Source organism: Sebastes fasciatus, chromosome 21, assembly GCF_043250625.1.
Source record: "Sebastes fasciatus isolate fSebFas1 chromosome 21, fSebFas1.pri, whole genome shotgun sequence".
NCBI lineage: Eukaryota > Metazoa > Chordata > Actinopteri > Perciformes > Sebastidae > Sebastes > Sebastes fasciatus.
The window spans coordinates 15855006-15878828 of record NC_133815.1 but is presented as its reverse complement, the minus strand read 5'-3'; the positions used below and the strand labels follow the sequence as shown (position 1 = coordinate 15878828).

General features: G+C 40.0%; 2 protein-coding genes across 2 annotated transcripts in view; one reads left to right on the top strand and one right to left on the bottom strand.

Moving 5' to 3' along the window:
* The window catches only part of LOC141759643 (beta-1,4-galactosyltransferase 2-like), a 301777-nt gene that overhangs the window by 175657 nt on the left and 102297 nt on the right, over positions 1–23823 (bottom strand). The gene's annotated exons all lie outside the window — the stretch shown is intronic.
* Positions 1146–19288, top strand: dap (death-associated protein). The gene is made up of 4 exons (XM_074621868.1): positions 1146–1364; positions 2665–2773; positions 11730–11772; positions 17380–19288. The coding sequence occupies exons 1-4, from the start codon at positions 1310–1312 to the stop codon at positions 17497–17499; spliced, it is 327 nt and encodes a 108-aa protein (XP_074477969.1). The 5' UTR covers positions 1146–1309; the 3' UTR covers positions 17500–19288.

The window sequence follows — 23823 nt, the reverse complement described above, 5'->3', positions numbered from 1 at the left end:
TTCAAATCAATTGCCATTTAATTTTTAACATAAGCTATACTGTGTACAATGCTGTATTCAGCTTTTGTCTGATATACTCAGGTGCTTTGTTTTATTTTCTTTTTTAACAATTCAAAAAAACTTCACAATTCATTGATGACTTAAAAAAATACAATGTTAAGGATTGTGCAAAAGGCTTTTTACATTAAAAAAAATACATAGGAAGATGAAAAGTAGTGTCTATTGGTCCATTTCATTGTATGTATGTGAAATTTGCCAAATATTATAAACAATTGGGTTAAAAAGCTAATGTTTTTGACAATTTTCTAATGCTTTCTTTATTGAACAAATGATCATTTACAGAGGAACAAACACATAGACAATTGAAAAAAAGAAGACAAAACAAAAATAACGCCATAATGCCAGAGTTTAGTTTATATCCATTATATTATATGCAATTAATAACTTAAAGGTCTTAATGGCTTTTTTGTTTTTAACATTGGGTAAGATGGTGCTATATTGTTTGAATTAATTAATAAAGTGCAGGAAAGTTGGCCTGACCATTTTTTCTTATGAATATAAAATTTTACAAAATTAATAAATAATTGTATGATATACAGCACGTTATCTTGACTAAAATATAGCATTACATCAAACATATTTATTTCAACATTCATCTTAAATTTCTTTTGTAGAAAGTTGGCTACAACCATCCAGAACATTCTTGTAGTGATTTTTTGTTGTTGTTGTTGTTTTTTTTGCCCATTGCACATTACCCTGCACTATATTCAGTTTTAACAGTTTTCTCCATCTCCTTGTATTTTTATATCTGGTATATTTTTGTTGTACTTTGTACTACTAACTTTTTTACTGCCTTTTACTAACAGGTTTTTCACTATGGAACTGTGATGCTGGAAACTTGAATTTCCCTCGGGATCAATAAAGTTACTATCTATCTATCTATCTATCTATCTATCTATCTATCTATCTATCTATCTATCTATCTATCTATCTATCTATCTATCTATCTATCTATCTATCTATCTATCTATCTATCTATCTATCTATCTATCTATCTATCCATCCATCCATCTATTACACGCTGGCTACGACCGACCAACGTCAGCGCGCATCTCACGTCAGCTCCAGACGGCGCCGCCTGACGTCATCACGCATCGTTTCCAAACAATTCTCAGGAAAGAAGCCACGTTGACGTTCCAGGCTGAAGTGTTAGTCCACAATCTGAGGCAGAATAAAGCAGGAAATTAGCCTTTTGACAGACGCTCTGGTTCCTTCTTCTCGCTGCAGATCACCTCAAATCAGTGCAGACATGTCGTCACCGCCGAAGGAGAAAGTGGAAACAAAAGGAGGACATCTGCCTGCAGGTAAAGCTGCCTGTGCTCCTTCTGCTGCTGCTGCTGTGTTGTTATTGAAAGCTTCCTTTTAAGGCCTTTATTTCAGCACCAAAAATCACATGATGGATGATTAATACTTATGCAATCACTACACTTGCAGATGCCAGCGACTGACAACGTGTTTTAGCGTTCATAGATTGCATGCATGCAGTGTGATCTGCCATATTCGCACATTTCCTTTACTTCCTGATTGGCATGAGATCTTACACATCTGAAAACATGGTGATTATTGTAGCGACTAGTGATCATCGGGGAGGTTTTTAGATACAATGTTGCGCTTTATTGATTGCTGCTGGTTGTGCGATGACGTGGAGGTCATAGTCTGCAGTCCTGTGGATGTAGTTAAGGTGTACGTGGACATGAGCAGTGTGTGTGCAGCAGGGCAGTAGGGCCTAAGCACAGCTGCAGGACTGATAGCACAGTAAAAGATAACATGTGATAACCTGTGATTAGTGGGAGGCCCACACAGCACATATAAGCTCAGTATGTAGCAGATATGCATGTGAGGTAATGGAGATGGAAGAGCACTGGAGACCATTGACATTTTGATAAACAGCCCCTCTGCAGTAAGGTCAGAGGTCAAGGTCAGCAACAGAACCGCTGTCTTAACAATTCAGGGATAGGACTTGCTTAAGGACACTTTTGCAAGGATGGCTACTTGCCACCACAGCCGTTCTAACCTTGGTCTTTGAGTTAAAGTACATACCTCTAATTTTCTATGTTAACCTACTGTGCTACTTAAAAATGCAATAACTCTATAAACATTGTAGAGGTCATACATTCTACATTAATTATAAAGTACCAGTACCAGTACCAGTAAAGTACCAAATCTTATTTTTTTTCCTAACTATCCAAACACAATATGGACAATTTGCAAACACTAGGATCAGCAGTGATTCATGGAGAGACCTTCTCCTGGTCAGCTAACATTACTGCCAAGCAGCTGAAATATAGAGTGATATTGTGGTTTTAGCTGACGCGTGTCGCCTCACTGTTTTGAGCGATGCTCGTTCATGTTTATTTAGAGCGAGCACAAGCGCGAGTATAAGCGCGAGCACAAGCGCGAGCCCGACGCTGACTTTCGTTGACTTAACGGCCACAGGTGTCGCTGTTAACAAGCATTTCTGAATCTTACAAACAGTCCCTTTAAGGGTTATGTTTTATATATCAATATCTGGCATCTTTGTATTTTCTCACTATTTGAATTATAGCATATACATACATGTACATTGATCATTTGTGAACTCTTGAATCTGTGTGTGTGTTGCAGTAAAGGCAGGAGGTATGAGGATAGTGCAGAAGCACCAGCAGGCTGTTCCTGCTCCAGAACCACCGCCGAAAGATGAGGAGGAGGACGAGGAGGAGTACGTCAGCACCAGGTACTACGCTCACACATTCGTTGAAAGATTACTGAAAGGGCCAGGGGGGGGCAGGGGCCCAAGGGGTGAGGCGAGGCCCCTGGGTTGTGACTGTAGGTAACATTGTTTTGTTGAAAAATCCGTCAAATGGCTATAAAGAGATGCAAAATGAAGACAAACGGAGGCAAAATGACGACAAAGAGAGGTAAAATGATGACAAAGAGGCAAAATGATGACAAACAGAGGCAAAATGATGACAAACAGGCAAAATGATGACAAAGAGAGGTAAAATGATGACAAAGAGAGGCAAAATGATGACAAACAGGCAAAATGATGACAAACAGAGGCAAAATGATGACAAACAGAGGCAAAATGATGACAAAGAGAGGTAAAATGATGACAAAGAGGCAAAATGATGACAAAGAGAGGTAAAATGATGACAAAGAGAGGCAAAATGATGACAAAGAGGCAAAATGATGACAAAGAGAGGCAAAATGACGACAAACGGAGACAAAATGACAACAAAGAGAGGCAAAATGATGACAAAGAGAGGCAAAATGACGACAAACGGAGACAAAATGACAACAAAGAGAGGCAAAAGACTACTGAGAGACGCAAAATGGCCACAGAGAAAAAACGAACCACAAACAGACACATAATGACCACTACGAGAGAAAAAAACTACTACAAAGAGACACAACAACGACAAAGAGATACAAAAGGACCACAGTGACGCAAAAGGCCGCAGAGACAAAATAACCACAAAGAGACACAAAATGAACCCAGAGACACAAAACGACGACAAAGAGATACAAAAGGACCACAAAGACACACGCAAATGTCCGCAAAGAGAGACAAAACAACTGCAAAGAGACACATAATGACCACAAAGAGACACAAAACAACGACAGAAAGATACAAAAGGACCACAGAGAGATGCAAAATGGCTGCAGAGACAAAATGACCACAAAGACACTTGAAATGACTACAAAGAGAAACATAATATAAAGACAGACAAAAGACACACACAAGCAGCTACATCCATTTACTGCAGAGGTAAAACTAGTTCAGTCCTCTCTGCAGTTAGATTGAGAGACCGTCTGTGCAACGTACAACTCTGCTGTGATTAGTACGATGTATAATCACATCTACAGACACAAACACACACCCTGCAAACTGTCAACTAAGCAATTTAGCCACTTCCACTTTTCCATAAGGCGGTACTGTAGGCAGTTTTTCGCAGCAGACTTGTCGGCTACTGTTGCCAGCTAATTCGGTAAACAACATAATTACTGCATAATTACAGCATTAACTTGAGCAGCCCATTCAGCAGTCGCTATTGTTTGCTATAAGCAGCCTCGTTTTCCATGTTTTACATCACACCGGCTCTGTTTCCGAGTGACAATAATTGTTCTGTTTCCATATTAGCGTGTTCGTTTTTTTTTTTTGCTGCTTGAATGCATCGTCTCTACTGAGCTCACTTGCGCTCTGCGAGTTGGTGCAAAGTTGTTGCTTATTTTCAGCGTAATTGTGTGTGTGTGTGTGTGTGTGTGTGTGTCTGCTTCTACACCCCGCATACGTCTACTCAATATTCATGAGTAGCGGTACAGGTGTTATATTCACACCACATATCAACGCGTGTGTGTGTGTGTGTGTGTGTGTGTGTGTGTGTGTGTGTGTGTGTGTGTGCGCGCGCTAATCAGAGGTGATAAATGAGAACTGACGAGCAGCGCGTAGCCGAGAGCAAGGTTCAAGAACATTGCCAACTGTCAAGACATTTTTGTGTGCGTGCACTGTAAACACGCAACCTCACACACACACTGGAATATACATTGCGTCCACTGTGCTTGTTATTTTCCTGTAATTCAGAGCAGGAATAGTAACAAGTCTGTCGGTGGCAATAAGTCATTTCCTTTTACTCCCCTTTTCCTTTGTGCCCAACATGAGTGGCAATAATAGACCCAGCAGAAAGTGAAAAGTGAGGTCAAGCAGATAAACAGAAGAACAAAAACAACATGCAAGCTTGGCTGATATACTTCTCGAGTGTTAAGGCCTGCTCGAGAGAGAGAGAGAGAGAGAGAGAGAGAGAGAGAGAGAGAGAGAGAGAGAGAGAGAGAGAGAGAAAACACTCCAGACAATAAGAGAAACCCTTACGTTGTAGCACACACTGATCACTCCAAGCCTGTTGAATGTGCACTTCCTCCTTTGGTTGTGTTGCTTCAGAGGATATGGAGTCGTACTGTACATGCAACTGCAACTAACCGTTCTCTTTATGAATTAACCGTCCAGTTATTTAATCAATTAATCATTTAGTCTATGTGATGTCAGAAAATAGTGGAAGCGAATGCCCATTAAAAGTTACTAGAGCTCACTGTGACATCTAAAAATGTCTTGTTTTATAGGGCCGTCATAAAATCAAATTTTCACTACACTATTATGACCAAAATAATTCACGATAACTATATTATCACTATACCTATAGAAAATCTGAATAATAAAATAAATAAATAACGATATTGGTCAAATTCATCTTTAACTTTGTTGTGCTTTTTGTCTCTTTTTTGGCAAATTAAATCAAAATACGAGTGTAGGGAGGTGGAGAGAGAGTTTGTAACCATAACTGTATATATAAGATTATTTAAAAGGATTATTATTATTAACATGATATTAATATTTCATTTTTATAAATCACATTTATTGTCAATACTGGTATATCGCGACACCCCTATTGTTTTATCAAGACTACTGATATAAAACAGAAACACAGAAAAACTTTCACATTTGAAAAGCTGGAATCAGGGAATGTTTACTATTTTATGCCTCCCTGCCGGCGACAGTTGTAGCCGGGGGCATTATGTTTTCAGGTTGTCCATCCGTCCGTACAATTCTCGTGAACAAGATATCTCAGGGAATTTCTTCAATTTTGGCACAAATGTCCACCTAGACTCAAGGATGAACTGATTACATTTTGGTGGTCAACGGTCACTGTGACCTCACTAACATGCCATAACTCCCATATTTCATATGGAAATTATGGCAATTTTATACCAATAGCTAATAGGATAAAATAACATTTTGGATAGGGATGTGACGGTGAGGAAATATCCCCACCGGTTGAGAAACACGTGACAACACCGGTGTTACCGATTACACCGGACATTTACAAGAATAGATGACGGTCAATATGTAGCGCACTTACTTTGCTTTGATCTTTAACGTTTAACGTCTGGCCTCTCCGGTAGAGCTTACCCGGCACTGCTCCGCCGCGCACACTGGCTGCGACCGCTCCGTCCTCATGGCGATCGCCTCATTAACATTACAGTTCCCTTATAGCATTGGGTTTAAAGCCAAAATATTGCCAAATAGGCGCTTTTGATTTTCGCTTCGACACCAAATCCTCTGCCACCGTCTTGTTTTTCTTTCACTTTCAGTTTGTAGCATCCGTCGTCCGAATATGTATTGATAACACGGCGCTGATATGCCAAAATGAACTAAATGGCTTTTATTTCTGTAAGAAAAAAAGCGAAACAATGGTGGGTACGTAATGTAATCGGTGTGTGCCCAACAGCCGTGTAACACCGCCTAATTTTGGCCTGACATGGATGTAAACTGCAAGTTGACCGGCTGGCGGAGGCATACAACCGCGAGGCAGTAGTTCTAGTTGCTTGAAAAAAGATCAATAATCAATTATCAAAATTTTTTAAACACTCCGTATTACAAAGAGCAGAAGCTTCACAATTCTGTTTTCAGATTTCCAAGAAACGATCCCTACATTTTGTATTATTTCCTTTTATTACTTCCACTGCAGTCTTACTTAAAGACATGATGAACGTGTTATAATAAGTTGCACTGGTAGGAGCCAACTAAATGTGTGCTTTTTATATTCAATATGGGACTTTGTGGGTTTAAATGGCCCAAATGACGCTTTTCCCTCATGTGTAAACTGGCCATCAGAGCCCTACAGGGTTTAATAGTCGCCTGAGTGTTTATTCTTCCAAATGTTTCGTTTTATAGCTCGCAAGTCAAAGAAGAGGAATCATTCCTCGGGCTGTGAAAATAAATTAGACAAATAGTGCATTTTAATCACTGAGTGGGAAACCATTTCAATCCCTTAGCTTGATAAACTCCTCTTGGCCTGGCTGTGTAAACGCAGGTTTACCTTCCTCCTGTTGAAATGTTTATCTTTAGCTAAAAATGACCTGTCAGCCCATCCAAAAAAGAGAGGCTGAGTAACTGCACTCCATCAGCGAATGCAGTCAGCGAAACTCTCTCTCTCTCACTCACACCCTGTCTGTCCCTCTCTCCGTGTCACGCTGATGGACGTCTAGCAGGTGGCTACTGGGTAAATTTCGCATTAGTGGCAGCCAGTGAAGCGTTGTAGTCAGGGGAACACCTGCCGGAGCCAATCTAGCCGAGATGGACAGATGGGGCAAAGGGAGAGAGATAGGTGGCCGGGATTATGGCGAGGATGAGAGGGGGGAGAATTATTATGGTATGGAAAGCAGCGAGGGATGCCATGGCGATATGAAGATAGGGAAGAGGACAGGTTTTACTCAGTAAGAGAGGGGAGTAATAGGAGACGGGTGAGGGTGAGATACAGGCAAGAAAAGGGGAGGCATAAGCCGGTGACCCAGCAGAGGCTTCCTGCCCACTGGCTGTCAGAGGAATATGTTTTTTCAAATGCATCAGGAATAAATCTACAGCAGGTAAATCCGTGTTTCTTCTCCCGTGTAAAAAAAATGTGACGTTGCAGTGAAAGTTCCAGGAGCAGGAGAAAGAGAGGGAGGCATAGAAAAAAGGAGGTAAACACACGAACATATGGTTGTTTCATCACTTAACATATTGCTTCTTATTAAAGTGAACATACGATCTGCTCAGCGCGTTTCGACTCGCAGCTTCATTTGCAAAAAAAAAAAAAAACGACACGGGAGGTGATTAGGCCTCACGTCGGTTGTCACCTTCTCCTACATGTTTTGGGCGAGAGGTGGATATGTTCCAGAGCCTTAGAAGAAAAAGAGCGGGTGGTGGTGCTGCAGTGCGCACGCTTGACTAAATCGCTGCACACACATACATACAATGTAGGAACTGTTGTGAAATGTGCAGTAAGCTGACAGCTCGTGGTGAAAAGTTGAGAGGAAAAGAGAGAGAGAGGGTAGGAAAGAGAAGGAGGAGGAGGAGGAGTGGAGACAGGCAACAGGCATCAGTTTCTATGGCAACCAGCACCTCGCCCACGGCAACAAACTTCCTGCTCTGCTGAAGCAAAGAGAGATGGGTGGGGTAGTGGTTGTGGTGGCGGTGGTGGTGAGGTGTGGCTTTAGAGCTAAAGACAGGGAAGAAAACACCATTAATGCACATTTCACTCTTTGAGTTATTAGTTAAAATTAGCATTCTGTATCTACCTCTCTCTTTTTCTCCTTTTGCTCTTCCTCTCCTTTCCCTCTAACTCTTAACTCCCCCGGCACAAAGCGACTCCTCCCCAGGATTCCTTACAGCTCTCTACTGCCCCCTGCAGGTCTCTCTCTTTATTAAATCACACCAAACCACAGCAGAGATCTTTGTCACTTTTGGTTTTTCTCTCTCTGTGTGTGTGCTGGGTTTCCATTTTTACTATACAGATAGGATGGATGAAAGATAGGTGTCAGTAGCATATCATGCGCGTCTGTCTGTCTCTCTACAGTATCTGTGTATCTAACTGCCAGTCAGGAAAAGCTTACATTCTCATCTTGCTTTTTGTCTGACTTAAAAAAACGACTTCTGAAGAAGTGTGTCCCTGACAGGCTTACACCCGTCACTCCTGTCTGTCTGTCTCATGTCTCATCTGTCTGCCCAGTGTGTCTCTCTATAGCCTTCATGCCCCAATCCTTGTAACAAAGTTTGATGCCAACATGCCTCAAATGCAGTATTTTTCCCCCTCCCTTCACAGCCTGTTTTCAATATTTCAGGATTCATCTTCAGATCGCACAATGGAGATCGACATTCAATAGAATAGAGACCATGTGACAAACCCAGCGTGAGGTGAATACCCGCCCACGCTCTCTCAGTATGTGAATACATATCCAACTTTGCGCGCCTGTTCGCCTCAACCCCACTGCGTCGACTCGCACCTCGCTGTAGCTTCGACTGAAATTGAAACTGAAGCAGCCACGGCACATATGTGCTGCATGTCTCTGTGTAAAACATGGGTATAAATTAACATTTAGAGTAGTGATTCTCAAAGTGGGGTCCATTGGTACTCTGTTAGGGGAAGGGAAGCACCCATCCGACTTTTTCAGTCCCGATACCGATACCTGGGCTTCGGTTATCGGCCGATATCGAGTACCGATCCGATACCAGTGTTTAATTAATAAACTGCAAAACTTTTTTAATGCAGCAACAAATTTGTCAAAACTTTAAAATTCCAGTATATAATGTATATTGTGGTCAAACATAGACTTGAATTGAATAGATCGGCCCCATTGTCACCGATACCTGATCCAGCTATTCAAGTCAGTATTGGCCCGATATCCGATCTGATATTGGTATCGGTGCATCCTTCAGTCAGGGGTTCTATGAAATAATTAACTATAAAAGGATGCAATTGTATCATTATCAATTATCATCATCACAAGTATCATTTAAATGTGTATATTTACAGATGGGAACCATTTGCACCAATAAAACAAAGCACGTTGTGTCCATTAATCCCACCCACGTTAGTTTGGGGCCAATAGAAACTCTGATATGATCGTGACACACAGCAGTAAATTCATTATTTTTTAAGTTTAAGCTCATACTGAAAGTCAGCTTTAGACTCGTACGTTTAAATGTCTGGATTTATACTAGGACTATGTCAGTCTTTTACTACTTTTAATTTTCGGAAAGTTTCAATTTCTTGTAATGTGAGCTATACAAAGTGTCAAGTTGAGTCCAAATGCAATTTGAATAAAATCATACCTCTATGGTATTAACATTCAATAACATTGCAAATTCCCCCACTGTGGGACTAATAAAGGCTTATCTCATCTTATTTTAACAGGATTCAAATTGAAATGTGTTTATAAGTTTTAGAATATAAATAGTTCCAATAACATCTTAGTGCAAACGGTAGTGCACAATATGCTTAATCTGTGTTACGATTATGAGCGGGCTGTCGGAAAATGTTCTCCCCTGTAAAGGGTCCCCATGAAGTTTGAGAACCTCTGAATTTAGAGCATACAGAGTTGTGAAAAAGATCTGTTAACCTGCGAAGCGCATCGTTCAAAGAAAGTTTCTACATTTGTGTTTCAGGAAAAACAGCTTGGGACGGGGGTGTAGCAGCTGAGCGAGGCTAGAAGGGGCCTGTTAGAATAAATGAGGAAGTCTGGTATCCTACAACGCTAGTAGTAGTAGCATGCCATTTTTTACTTAACTATAATGTGGGTAATGAAAGCAGATACTTCTGCTGTGGCACTCTGCCAGATGTGTTTAAGATGAAAGTTTGGCCGACAGGTTCTCGCACATAAACGTACGTAATTAATCTCCTGTTAGCATTTTTCACAGCTTTTTTTTTTTTTTTCATCTGGCACCATATGCACATTTATTTCCCATTTATTCCTCAAATAAACCTTCAAATTTTTAAAACTCTACCATGTTAGCAAGCGAAAACATTAATTTGAATGAGGAACACTTGCCGCGCTAATATGCCATATAGTTAATTGACTCGCTAATAGAGAACCTCTCAACCCCACGTTATTATGACGAGTGGCTAGTGAGGAAATAATCAGTGAAATTCAACATATCCCAGCATTAATTTAATAGCAAGGTGTAAATACTCTCATTAAGGTAAGTAGCAGAAGGCCATTCACTGCCAAGATGTTGATTGCGGAGATGGAGGTTGGCCAGATGTGTTGAAAAAAATCCATAACTGTTAATTGATAGTGATTAAAAAGTGGCGCACGGATCATAAAATAAATAAGAACGTAGCAGATGTTTCAAATGATATGTTTTGCCGAGTGCTCGGATTTTTCTCGCTGCTGAGGCTGCAAGTTTTGGAGTCTCCAGTTAGAAAACTTCTCGTCATCTTTTTCAACATATTTGTGCTGTTAATGAGCTACGCCGTAAGTTTGGACATGCTCGCTGCGATAGCTTAATGTCTTTGAGTGGAGTTTTGAAGGTGGCTACCACAACTGTACTCTCTTTTGCCTGGGGGGGGGGTGACGGCGCCGTAAAATTAGACGGCGCTCGTTTGTCATGTCAAGGTCGATACTTACCTCGGGTTCCGCATTCCTCCTCCTCATCTTTTTCTCTGCCTCCTTCCCTTTTCTCTATGTCTGAGTGAGCACTCGCCTCCCTCTCTCCTCCATCCTTTTTCTCCTCTCCTCTAACAGTCTATTATTATATAGGTATTTCGTTCCCCCTGTCCTCCCTGGCCTCTCGCCTCCCCCCACTCTCCCCTCTATCTGCCCTGGCCTACCTTTACCCCCCTCGTCCACCCTTCTTTCATCCACTTCTTTTTTTCCTCTCCTCCTTTCCCAAATCCTTTCCTTTATCACCATCCTCCTCTTTAACTCTCTTTTCCTTTCATAGCCTCAGCTTTCTCCCACTTCCCTCCCTCCCTCCCTCTCTCTCCTCTCATGCTTTCCATCCAGAAGCTGTGAGCCCCAGTGTTTCCCAGTGTTTGGCCAGGATGAATGGGAGCTATTTAAGCTGCTGGCAGGTCCATCCTGTGTGTGTGTGTGTGTGTGTGTGTGTGTGTGTGATGTGTGATGTGTTTTGACAACTTGGGATGTTAGAATTTTTGCACAGTGTCACTTTTTTGGAGGTTTTGAAGTGGCCAGATTGGTAAACTTTCTGTAAACGTTGCCTGACAGCAAGCTGGCTTTGCACACAATATGAATTAAATTACAGAATAAAGCACTGGACACACACTCTGCTTACTGAATTGTATATTGTTATGGATTCTACAAATCATTTTTTAATGTATTATTCTCTCTCTTTTTCTGTTTTTCTCCTTTTTTAGTCCACCAAAGGTCCCCGTGATTGTGTCTGGAGTGGTGATGAAGGTAAGACACACACACTCACACAAGCTCTGACACTCGCATATTATACACAGACCACCAGTAGTGTTGAAATAAGCGTGATAAGGTGGTTTATATATCTGGGACATGAGCTCTACAGGCAGAGGTGGAGGCTCAGCACTGAGATTGAACAAGAGAGAAAAGGAATAACGAGGCAGAACAGGGGGAGGAGAGGAAAATGGAGAGAACACCAGGGGAGAGGTAAACAGAGAAGAAAATGTACTAAAGTAAAGAAGGGGATAGAATCAGTAATCAAATATCTGTTATTAAAGATAATGCTGTGAGTTTGATTGATTGAGTTGTTTGTTTAATAACCATTTTTTAAAATCTATAAATCAATGTTTTGCACGCCAGTAACACATCAGTGAAAAGTGTCATAAGTGTCACAATTTCTTATAATCCGAGCCTGAAAATGAAGCAAAAAAAAAGAGAAAATGTTGAAATTTCTGGATTGAAAAATTGTCCGTAAAAATATAATATAAATCCACACTCCATTTGAATGACTTGTATTTGTTTAATTGACATGTATATTGCATATTCCTTTTAATATGTTTAATCTGGTAGCACTTATTGACGCAGTATAATGCAGATCAATACACCACAGATAAATTAAGCATAAGTTGTATCATAAAAAAGTCAAATCAAAAAATCTCTGATACAGTCTTATCAAAAAATTGAACATTGTAAGCTTCGCAAAGTCCATTTTATTGCAAAAAGTTAGATCCCATTACGGTACAGGTATTGCTTTCTCTCTGTCAGACCTTGTATGTGTGTGTGTTTGTGTGGACTTGACCTGCCACTTTGAAAAGTGGGTCAAAGTCTGTGAAAGGCCTTGTTTGTTTTTCACTGTATGCCTTGGATGTAGTGTTAGAGCATACACATATATATGTGTGTGTGGGGAAAAAGTGTCCTTGAGTTCCCTGCCGTGTGTGTTTGTGTGTGTGTGTTTGTGTGTGTCAGACCAGCCAGATTGTTTGCGGAAGATTGCAGTGATATCAGCAAGGTGGCAGACATTCCATTTATCCCCCGATCCTCCTCTAGCCTTCCCATTCGCCCCCCTATCACTGCCATCAAACCCAGAGGCTAGCACTGCACAAAGCCTCAGAAAAGCCTTTTAGGAGCTAAGTGAAACACTTCAGTGTGTGGAGTTTGTGGCCTGCTGGGAGTTTTTTTTTTTTTTTTTTTTTAAATGTAAAAAATACACCATTTCCAGGGCTATGCGTTTCCTATCTTTTCTTTCTCTTTGAATGACAGAATGGGATTTTCAGGTGTTTTTGTGTTGTAAAAAAATGATTCAACCCATGGTACCAAAGGTGGGCGTCTAAAGCTAGACTAGCTGAAACTCTGAAGGGAAAGGATGACAGTTAGTTCAGGTAATAAATGTATTTCCTCATGTCCAGAGTTGGCTTGTCCTCCTGTCTGCTGGGATCAGATCAGATGTATACCCCAAAAACTCTCACTGTTAACTTCCTTGTGTCAAACTAGGTCATAATACATCAGCAAAAGGAGTCTGTGACATGATATCAAAAGAAGAAAAGAAATGTTCATGATGAAAATCCAATTTTGTACACACATTGTATATAGCACAGCACACAGTGAAATGTAGCTACTGCATTTAACCCATCCTAGTATATATTAGGAGCAGTGGGCAGATACTATACAGAGCCCAGGGAGCAGTTTAATGGGTCAGTGCCTTGCACAAGGGCACTTTGGCAGTGCCCAGGAGGCAAACTGGCTCCTCTCCAGCTACCAGTCCACACTCTGTACTTGGTCCGTGCGGGGACTTGAACTTGCGACCCTGCGGTTCCCAAGCCAAGTCCCTACAGACTGAGCTACAGCTGCCTCCAAAATTATGTTTTTTGTATTATAAACTGACAGTTATATTCATAAAATCCAAGAAGTAGTACATTGTTACATCTTCACCATATTGGGTATATGCATGAATACATATTGGGTGTGACAGTTTTCTTTAGAATGAATTAGCAGAAAGGATCAGATCATTATTTCAAAAACAACAACAACAACAAAAAAATGCACGGAGAGAAGGAAATTATCTTGCGCCGTCTTTTACCACTTTCTAAAAAAATATCTGTTTGCATTATGTTAATGTGAACAATTCAAGAAATGAAGCACTATAAATTTCTTGAGCCATGTGGATTTTTATTTAAACATTCTTTAAAGTATTTTAATAAATATTTGTTTTGGAAAAAAAGTGTGCAAATATCATCTCCGAATGGATATTTTAGCTGTGTACTAAAATGGTAAAAAAAAAAAAAAAAAAGGAGGCAGGAAAGGTGCCTTGCCAATCATCATGACTTCTGTTCACAGTTTGGTGCAATAACACAGTTAATTAGTTGCCTTCCCTCCCGTACCTCTGCTTCAGTAGGACAGAGATAGAGGAGAGAGAAGCTTTGAGCTACAGAAGAGAGATGAAGGGCAATTGGAGGTCAAATCCATCCTCATCCCATGCAGTTAGCTGTGGAATTGGCTTTAAATGAAAGAAACACACACACACACACACACACACACACACACACATACACACTATAGATGTGTTGTGCCCACCTACACACATACACACACATGCAGGAGAACTAGTGCACAGTCTCGCATACAGTACAACACCAACACGTACAGAGAGGATTAGGGTCAAGCAAGGATGGGGTGGGCGAGTAAAGTTCAGAAAGAGGTTCAGGGTTCAGAGGTGTTTGTGTTTTTAGAGCGTTGATTAAATTGGTTATACAACTTTTTTGATTATGTTTATGATGGGGTAATATAAAAAATCCACATTATTATGGCAACACCTGGACGAAATCAGTAAAACACTGACTTAAATAAACACTAAAATCCAGTATTTTCACTCAAAGAATTAAATCATTCAATACTAATCCACTTAAAGGGTAACTTTGGTATTTTTTTAAACTGGACCCTATTTTCCCGTGTCTTTGTGTCTAAGTGAAACAATTTTTTGGAAATTGGTCCAGTATTGAGGGATAACGTTAGCTACGAGGGTAAGGAACGGCGTCAATGTAACGTTACATTCACTAAAAGTGCTTGTTTTTGCCACTGACAGGTTGTTATAAGTGTCTGACCACATTATGGAAAGGACCCTACAGAGAAATAAAACTGATTTTTTTACCTTTAACTTGATCCGGTGTATTTGTTATTGTGTCCAAGTCCCGCTCAAGGAGAAGTCTGGTTGTGAAATCTGGATATCCGTATACTCGAGATCTAAATATTCAGCCATGACATAAAAAAAATCTTTGACATAACATTCCGCTTTCTGACAAACTCTGCCCGGCTGGCACTCGCGTTTCCACCATGGATGTATTCCACTATTCCATTGTTTTCTTCCGGCTACACATCACCTCGCCAGATTTCAGAACGAGACTTCTCTTTGAGCGAGACTCTTTCCACAATGTTGTCAGACATTTCTACAATCAGAGCCTGTCGTGGCAAAAACAAACGCTTTTAGTGGACGTAAATGACGGTGCCAGCTTACCCCAATAGCACCATATTGCATGCCAAGAGCAGCTGCCGTCTACAGCGTTATCCCTCAGTACTGGACCGATTTCAGAAATTGTTGTCCCTATTAGACAGTTAGACACAAAAAACATGGGAAAATAGAGTTCCAGGTTGAAAAATACCAAAGTTATCCTTTAATCATGCAAGCTGGCAGTATAATGTACTGTAAGTTGTGTGTTATATGTGAGTGTGCAGAAGAGCTATAGCTAAAAAAATCTCATCTATCCACTTGGAACTAATGACTTTCTCGTAAATGGGATCGGGGTGAAGAAGGTGAGAGAAGTGTAGCGTGAAGGAAAAACAAACTGGTCAATTAAGGTGAGGAATAAGAGACATGAACATTGAGGAAGACAGATAAGTACGCTGGCAGGTGAAGATAAAAAAAGTGAGGAATGGAGTCCTGATTGTAGCAAAGTCTCTGATTAAAATTCCGCATTCCCCGGTGAATGATCAAATTCCTGCTATGATCCGATTTGGAAGCGAGCGTCTGTTTATGGGCATTTTTCTTGGAATAAGAGATTGAGGTTGCAGAGCACAGGGACAGATGAGCTCCATACTCTACCCTTCACTTAGGGGATTTTCTACATTGTTATTATGATTATCAGAGGGGAAAGGATTTAAACACGGGTCATAAAGCATGCATACTGTACTCTACTGGGCATAGAAACAAACTGCAAAGCATTATATTACATACTAGGGCTGTCCCGATTACCTGTTTTTTGGGCTTCGAAGCTTCGGTGAGAAATATTCAAAGGTATTGGAAGCTTCACTTCGCACCATGTTCTTCTGTCTGTCTCCCTTCTCCCCCCGTTTCAGTGCTGCTGCCGCACTACTGTACACACAAGCACCTCTACACACAACAAACAGCGATATCCGTCAGAGAATAACTAATAATTAAGGTTGAATATGAATAATTTTGTGCAATTATTCCTTATTTCATTGGCTATTTTGGGGATTTATACATTATTACATACTAATCAAAAAAAAACATTGGAATACTGATTTGGAGGTTGATTACCATGGCAACGGGCAAAGCTTCGAAGCATTCGGGTCAGCCCTATTACATACACACTTAACGTACACATTCACAGTTGTGTTTACTGTTGATTTATATCCTTTGCACTGATGTTTTCCTTAATCACTGTAAATTATACTACTTCCACTATGGTTGCAATACTCGTATTGTGTCTGCGGCGTCTATAATATGATAATGAGCCTCTTACGAGTAACAATGACATCACTATCCTACTGTTTAATAGCTAACTTAAGTTGGATGGATATTTGCTGTGCTGTATGTTGCAATGATAGATTTGCAGCAGATAAGATGCAGCAAAGCTTATGGGAAATACCATCTGAAAGTTTAGCTTTAATTATGATTTTTTTCAGCTGGCAAATATAAGATAATTCAAGACAAATGTTTTCCCTCATGGTTTGATCACTACTACCAAGGAGGTTCATGCTTCATGTGTAGTTACACCTACAGGAACACCAGCTGTTCTGTCTGTACACTCCTTGTGATGGTGAAATACTTAAACTGCCAAGGGGTATAATTTACCCACTATTAGAATGCATACATTTTCAAAGTGCAAGGTTAATTTATTAACCCTTCCACAACACAAGGATGTATAATGAATTGCTATAATTGTTATCTCTTTATGCGACTCACAACAACAGTCAAAATCAACCCAGGAAACATCGCTTAGTCCTGAAACTTCCCACCATCAGACTCTTCTGATGTGCATTCATAAGTCTCTTTCTCTTTTCCATAGTGAAGGTTAGCTTATGACTATTGACGCAGCTTTTTTTTGACCCCTTGGCAGTTCTAGTGTTAAGCATTTCATATTGGCCATCAAAAATGAAGACTCATCGGAATTGAGCAGTTTTTCCTTTCCAGTAGGGTTTAGTTTTGGCACCAAATTCCATCTCTTTTAGCAGGAAGACGACTGTGCATGAACTCATTTTTGCAGCTTATAGGCTGTAAGCTTGAGTGTCTCAGCTTTTTTTGTGCAAAGCAGTTCATTATTATGCCCTTAAATACTACTGACTGACTGACTGTGTTCTGTTCAGGGTGATAAAGACTTCACCCCTGCAGCGGCCCAGGTGGCTCATCAGAAGCCCCAGCCGGGAGTCTCCAAGCTGCCCTCCGCCCAGCAAATCAACCAGCACATCCACCAGCCCCGCAAGTGAACTTTGGCGGGCGAGCTACAACGGCTACGCTAACTCCACCGGCCGGCCTTCCCCCAATGGAACACAATAAGGATGAAGACGTTTCCCCAACAGGCACACAGGTCTCCTCTAAGTAATCAGAGTAGTTTTTGTTAGCCTGTCGCATTACATGTATGAGGAATTTATCAGGAACAAGACACCCAACGCCAATACATAGCCATTGTAGAAGTCCCACTGGTTACACCCCTGCTGCACTATTAGTCCTGCACTTTTGTGTCCTTGTTGTATAGTCTTAAAGGTGGTGTGCATGGGGCTTCTACAATGGCTATCATTCTAGGATTAAACATTAATAGAGAAATCTGAGTCTGTGGAGGGGCGGGGGGGGGGGGACTCTCACCCCAGCCGACCAATACCACATCACAGCAACCAGCCAATCACAGCAAACCTATCAATCAGGCCCAGCTAACCAACCAATCACCTCACAGTGATGAGCCCTAAGCTCCAGCCTTCTACCTATGATCTTCACAGACCAAAAGAACCAATCAGCAAGGTGAACACCACATTATATCAACACAAAACCAAAAAAAGAACACAGAGAGCAGCTTCTGAAATGCAAAAACTCAGTTCGACGTGCGTTGTCACTGAGACTGCTGCCAAATTGCACGGGTACAGCATGGACCAGAGATTTAAAGTAGACTAATTACACGACAGCATTAACCAATTATTGGCCCAAATGCTGAGGTTAGCGGCAACTTTGACAAGCAATCCAATTTGGCCATTTCAATATTATAGATGCCCCAATAAGAAGGAGAACCCATTTCTTTATAATGATGGCTGTCATTACCCAAAGGAGCTACTTGATGCATGCCGTTAGTGCCATGACTCAAGATGCCTAGCTACGGTTATAAAGCATTTTGGGTCATAGCAAAATCTGTTTAAGCTTTTGCTACAGTTTACTCCGGTGTCACCTTTTATTTAACAGAGAGGAGTCTTACTGATCTCTGATCTACTCTCCTACTTTTAACCCGCCTTGTTGGAGCTCTAATAATGTCTATCCTTTCCCTGGCAATGTTAATTTGAAAAAATCTCCCCATCAGTGCCTCATTGCTTAGATTTCAGGATTTTTAAATTTTTTTTTTGCCTCATTTGACTCTCATGGATTAACATTTTTAATCTGCTACGCAACCAACCGGAATGAAATTGTACCAAAAAAAAATGTAATGAAATCTAAAGGGACAGTGAAGCAGCTGTGTTTACATCACAGTGCCAAGCAAAAAAGCATTACAGAGAAGTAGTTCAGAAAATAGTGAGGCTCTTAACTGTGAGATGAAGGTATAACGAGGCAATCGCCGCGCTAAAAAACATTCCGTAGAAAAGTGTTTGAACAAAATATGTTGACTATATGTGACAGTTTGCCAGTGTACAAGGACAATTTATTCACTTCTGCTTGCCGGGATATCTGCAGGTATATATGGCTCGTTGCATATCAGCCCCCCTTAAAACAATATCGATACACACAGACAACACAGCACCCTTCTCCTTAATCACCCATCCCCTTACACACAAGTGTCATTTGTTGCAAACACTAATGTTCAGGTTTTCCAGGAAAAGAACGAATGAAATTTATCATGCCAAGAAGGAATGATTTCCTGTGTTAATTTAATTAAAGTTTAAAAGAGTTTTATTTTGTTTTTCTTTTCTTTTTTCTTGAGTAAATTGTTCAAATTGTACAAAATCTATAGTCATTGAGTGGATTTAGGTATAAGGTGTGGTTGTCATAGTAAATAAAGATATAGTCTATCTTGAAAAACGCCTTTTTTTTATTATGATTTGAATGAAATGAGGGATGATTTGTCTTGAGAGTAGATAATATTTGTCACGTAAAAAGCATTTTCAACTCTGTATACTAGAGAAGGTTGAATGATACGGTTCTAATATGTTGCACTCAAGTTTCCAAGTAGTCCTCCTCGATGGATTGTGTCCTGTACCTCACCTGGAGTATTTGAGCATCCCATGGTGAATTAGCGCCCGGCGCTGAGGGATTACGGCTCAGGTGGTGTTTTGAAATGAAACAGAAGCATCTCTCCGAGAGCTGTCCGCTGTTTTTCCCTTTCCTCAGCTCACACACACACACGCGCACACACAGCATGCACCAGGTGTTAGTGCATGTAATCCATCTTTACACAAGCATCTGCAACCAGGTGTTCCGTCAGTTTATGTTGGCCCAATAAACCAGCCAGTGCAGGCTTAGTTGGTACGAGCCTCTGTCAGCAAGCTGTAACACCCCATTAAAGCAGACACAATCTCCTTGACTCTCCGTGGTTTTATATAGTTCTCTCAATGTGGCAGAACTCTCATCCCCTGCCATGCCGCATTAGACTGACTGGGAGAACAGAACGAGAGCGAGACACTGCTAAAAATGCATTATACTAGAGTGCTCAGGAATCTCTGGTTGTATGAGTATGATGTCCACAATGAAGAAGGTAAATTGGATCAAGATTTATTCTTAAATTCTCATAAAAAATGCATTAAAACGGATAAAATGTTATTCTAGCTTGTAAATATTAGGTCAGTATTTAGCACATAACACTGAAAAGATTTGTTCACTCTAACTATGACCACCCACACAGGAGAAGTGCTTTGAAATACCTATTAAATTGCCTTATAACATGAAGTCTAGGCACTTCAGATTTTGGGCTATTTTGCTTGCATAACATCTTCTTTCAGACTAATGGAAAGAAAAAAATCCAAAATACACATTTAGGTGTTTATTTGACTACTTTGTCTATGTGCGTCTGCAGAACTCTCCTAAATTCCTCCAAAGTCAGCATTAGATAATGCCTCATTTGCATATTTAAATGTAAAATTTTACAAAACTTGTCATACAAAAAAATTGTCTCGATGCAAGTAATCAACTGGGAAAGTTTCATGGTAATATCTATTTGTTATATATTCTTACCCTATTCACCTGCAGTGTCTTCAAAATGTATGGAATTTTACAATACGTACCATAACTTCAAAGGTCGTTACTCTGAGCCAGAAATCTCCACTTCTCACATACTCCAAACTTTCCACTTTCATTCCTATCTATATTCTGAAGGTTTTTACTGAGGTTTTTTTTTCATACAGTATGATTCATAGCCTGATTCATAGAACATTTTATTCCTAAAAACATGGTGGAAATGGATTTTTTAGGGCTGTTGACAATATTTTCTGATTTATAGAGTGATAAAAAAGAGATATCCAATATCCCCTTTGTAAAAACGTTTAACTCTATTGTGTTAACAGAATGAAACAAGTTCAGATTTCTGTTCTGGAAATGTATACACATTAGCACATATTTAATAAGATAATGTCTCATTTGCATATTTAGATATACAATTTCAGAAAACTTGAAATACAAAAAATAATTGTCTTGATGATACCAACTGGGTAAGTTTCGTGGTAATGTCTATTAGTTAAATATGTTTACCCTGTTCACCTTCAGTTTCTTCAAAATGTCTTTTTTTCTCAGACTCTGAGCCAGAAATCCCCACTTCAGTAGCACCTGCATACACCAAACTTTCCAGTTTCATCTGTATTCTGAAAGTGTTTACAGAGTGGTATGTTCATATATCATTCATAGCCTGATTTATACAAGATTTTATCCCTAAAAACATAGCGGAAATATATTGTTTTTAGAAAATGTTTAACTCTAATATGTCAACAAAATGAAACAAGAATTGTGAACCTGGCTTTATCCAATGTTCAGATTTCTGTTCTGGAAATGCATGCAAATTAGCGCATATTTAAACATACATTTTCAGAAAACTTGTAATTCAAAAAACCTGGAGTGTCTGCTTGAATATCAAATAATAAGGATGTAGGTTTAGTTTTCCTCATGATAGTATGAAGTCTGTAGAGAGACAGCTTTGTTTAATCTGGTAGACCCACTCATTGACTGGCTTAGTCATCTGCTCTGGTGCCAAGTAACAATATATACCCATGAGCAAGGCACTTCCCTCTCTGTGGGTATATTTAGGACATAAACATGCTTTTTCTTCAAACACTGTAAAAACAGTCAAGGTTATAGTTTAAGGCACTTTACCCCTCAGCGCCAAGTCCTCATTTGGAGCCACTTTATTAGCTCTGAGTATACACCGCCAGCTGTTAGCCATGTGGTCCCCAGGAACATTAAAACTGGCTCCAGCTAGTTGAGACTGGTCATTTCTGTGACACAGCCGCTGGAAAACCTTCCACCGATGCTGCAGTTCACTCAGTCAACAGGCAACAGTGGGAGGGAAAGGTATTTCAGTCATTTGGGTTGAGACCTTTTTTGGATGTGCTCATGGTCATTCTGATAAGGCATCAAGGTTGACATGACAAATCTACGGCATTTGGGCTCCAGTTTCACCAAAACCAAACTACTTCCAGCTTCTGTTAATATTCAGAGCATCCTGGGGTGGTACTCCTCCAACAAAACTAACCTATTTTCTGTTGTGTCGCTCCTGAAAATGTCTAACAGAAAAGTATAATGCAGTAATTTTTATCAAGTTTTGGTGTTCCTCCTCCTGGGAGAAGTTTGTGTGTAAGAGAGCGGCTCTCTGCGTAGTTTTCCTCACTCCTTATCAGCGAGGGCACCGCCACTTGCAGTTCATTTTTAGTTCAGACGTTGGAGATCATTCTGATGCTGATTTAATAGTGAGACATTTTCATTTATTCATACTTTTCAGCTTTTCAGAAATGGAATTCATTAAGAGGGACCTACTTTATCCTTGATTGCATCACAGTATCATTTCACAGAATGCTAAAAAAAGAAATTAAAATGAAATGGTTCTCATACCTTCAGCACTGGGATAGATTACATTTTAGTTCTTGCTTCATCGTGACCATAAGGATAATAATATTTTTAAGCATGTATTATTTATAAATAAAGCCGCAGATGTACTTGACTACTATTAATTTTGCCCCAGAGAAATATAATGATTCAATTACTTATAATTAAAAAAAATTTTACTTCCCTGTACATTATATTCATCTACACACAAATATTGCTTCATGTTTCTTCTTGCTTTTCATGGCACGTATTTAGAAAAATTACATAATCATATTTAAGATTTAACAACTATGTGTAGTGGTGATGTAATAACTAAATCACACAACCTATCAAGCTGCAATATTATGTGTTGATCTAAAAATCCACGTTAAAACATCAAATCATTGTTGCGTATTATTAGTTAAATAAAGGTGACATATTTGAATCAAAAGACGTGTTAAGAAGTAACAACAATGCAATAGTTGTATCAGAAATTATGACATTATTGTTCTGATTATTCAGCAATATAATTAATGAATACACTTCATGTCAATGCATGTATTTTATCTAACATGCAGAAATCCTTAGGTGTTGTACCAAGACCAACCAGCAGAGGGCCCCACCTAAGGATTCCCCCCCCAAATTCACAGGTTTGACAGAAGCACTCATTCACTGAATCAGGTCATCCTGTCTAAATCCCAGCCTGTAGCATCACAGCATGACATAATAGCTGCAACACTATCAGTGCTCTGTTTATTTGGCCTCTTTTGACTTTCTGTCGGGGGGTGTGGGAGGAGAATCGCTGACCAAACCCTGTGGCGCTTCATAATCTCAGGTTACAATCTAATCCAACATCTGTGTGTTGTAGCTGTGAGCTACAACCGTGACCTAAATATTATCTGATGCATTCAGGGCTAATAGGTTTTGCCTCTCTCCCACACAACACAACACACAACACAACACAACACAACACACAGCACACTCATGTGTTCATTCCTCCACACTCTGTATGAGTGAACTTGGAATAGACGATCAAAATTGCCAGAACTAATGTCGTTTTTATTCGTAAATATATAAATAATACACCGCATTGCCAGCAAAAAGCCATTTTCTTATGTTGATGTTAAATATGTTAATCCTGCGACCATTTACAGTTCAAGTGCAGGACTCGACTGCTCGTCTTTTGTAGCGTTCAAATGACTTCCTCTGGGCAAGTTTCTGAGCAGATTGCCACTCTGAAGTCACAATGAAGTTTATTTGAAGAAATTATTTAGTTGCGAGGTGCCCTTGCAACCCCTTAGCAACTCATCTCCATGTATATTATTAGACACACGCTCTTGGATGGCACTTAACGCTGCAATCGCCACGAGGAGTTAGGACCCGTGAAATTGTGCTCTGAAAAATCCCGACAATATTACTGATCCTCTCGTGGCTTTGTGTGTTTTAACCTCAGCCATTATTTTCACTGTTCTAATGTTAAAACATTGAGCTGACCTCTTGCTCTATAACGGGTTGGCAGTTTTTTTTATTAGAGGGTCCGTATGTTAGGG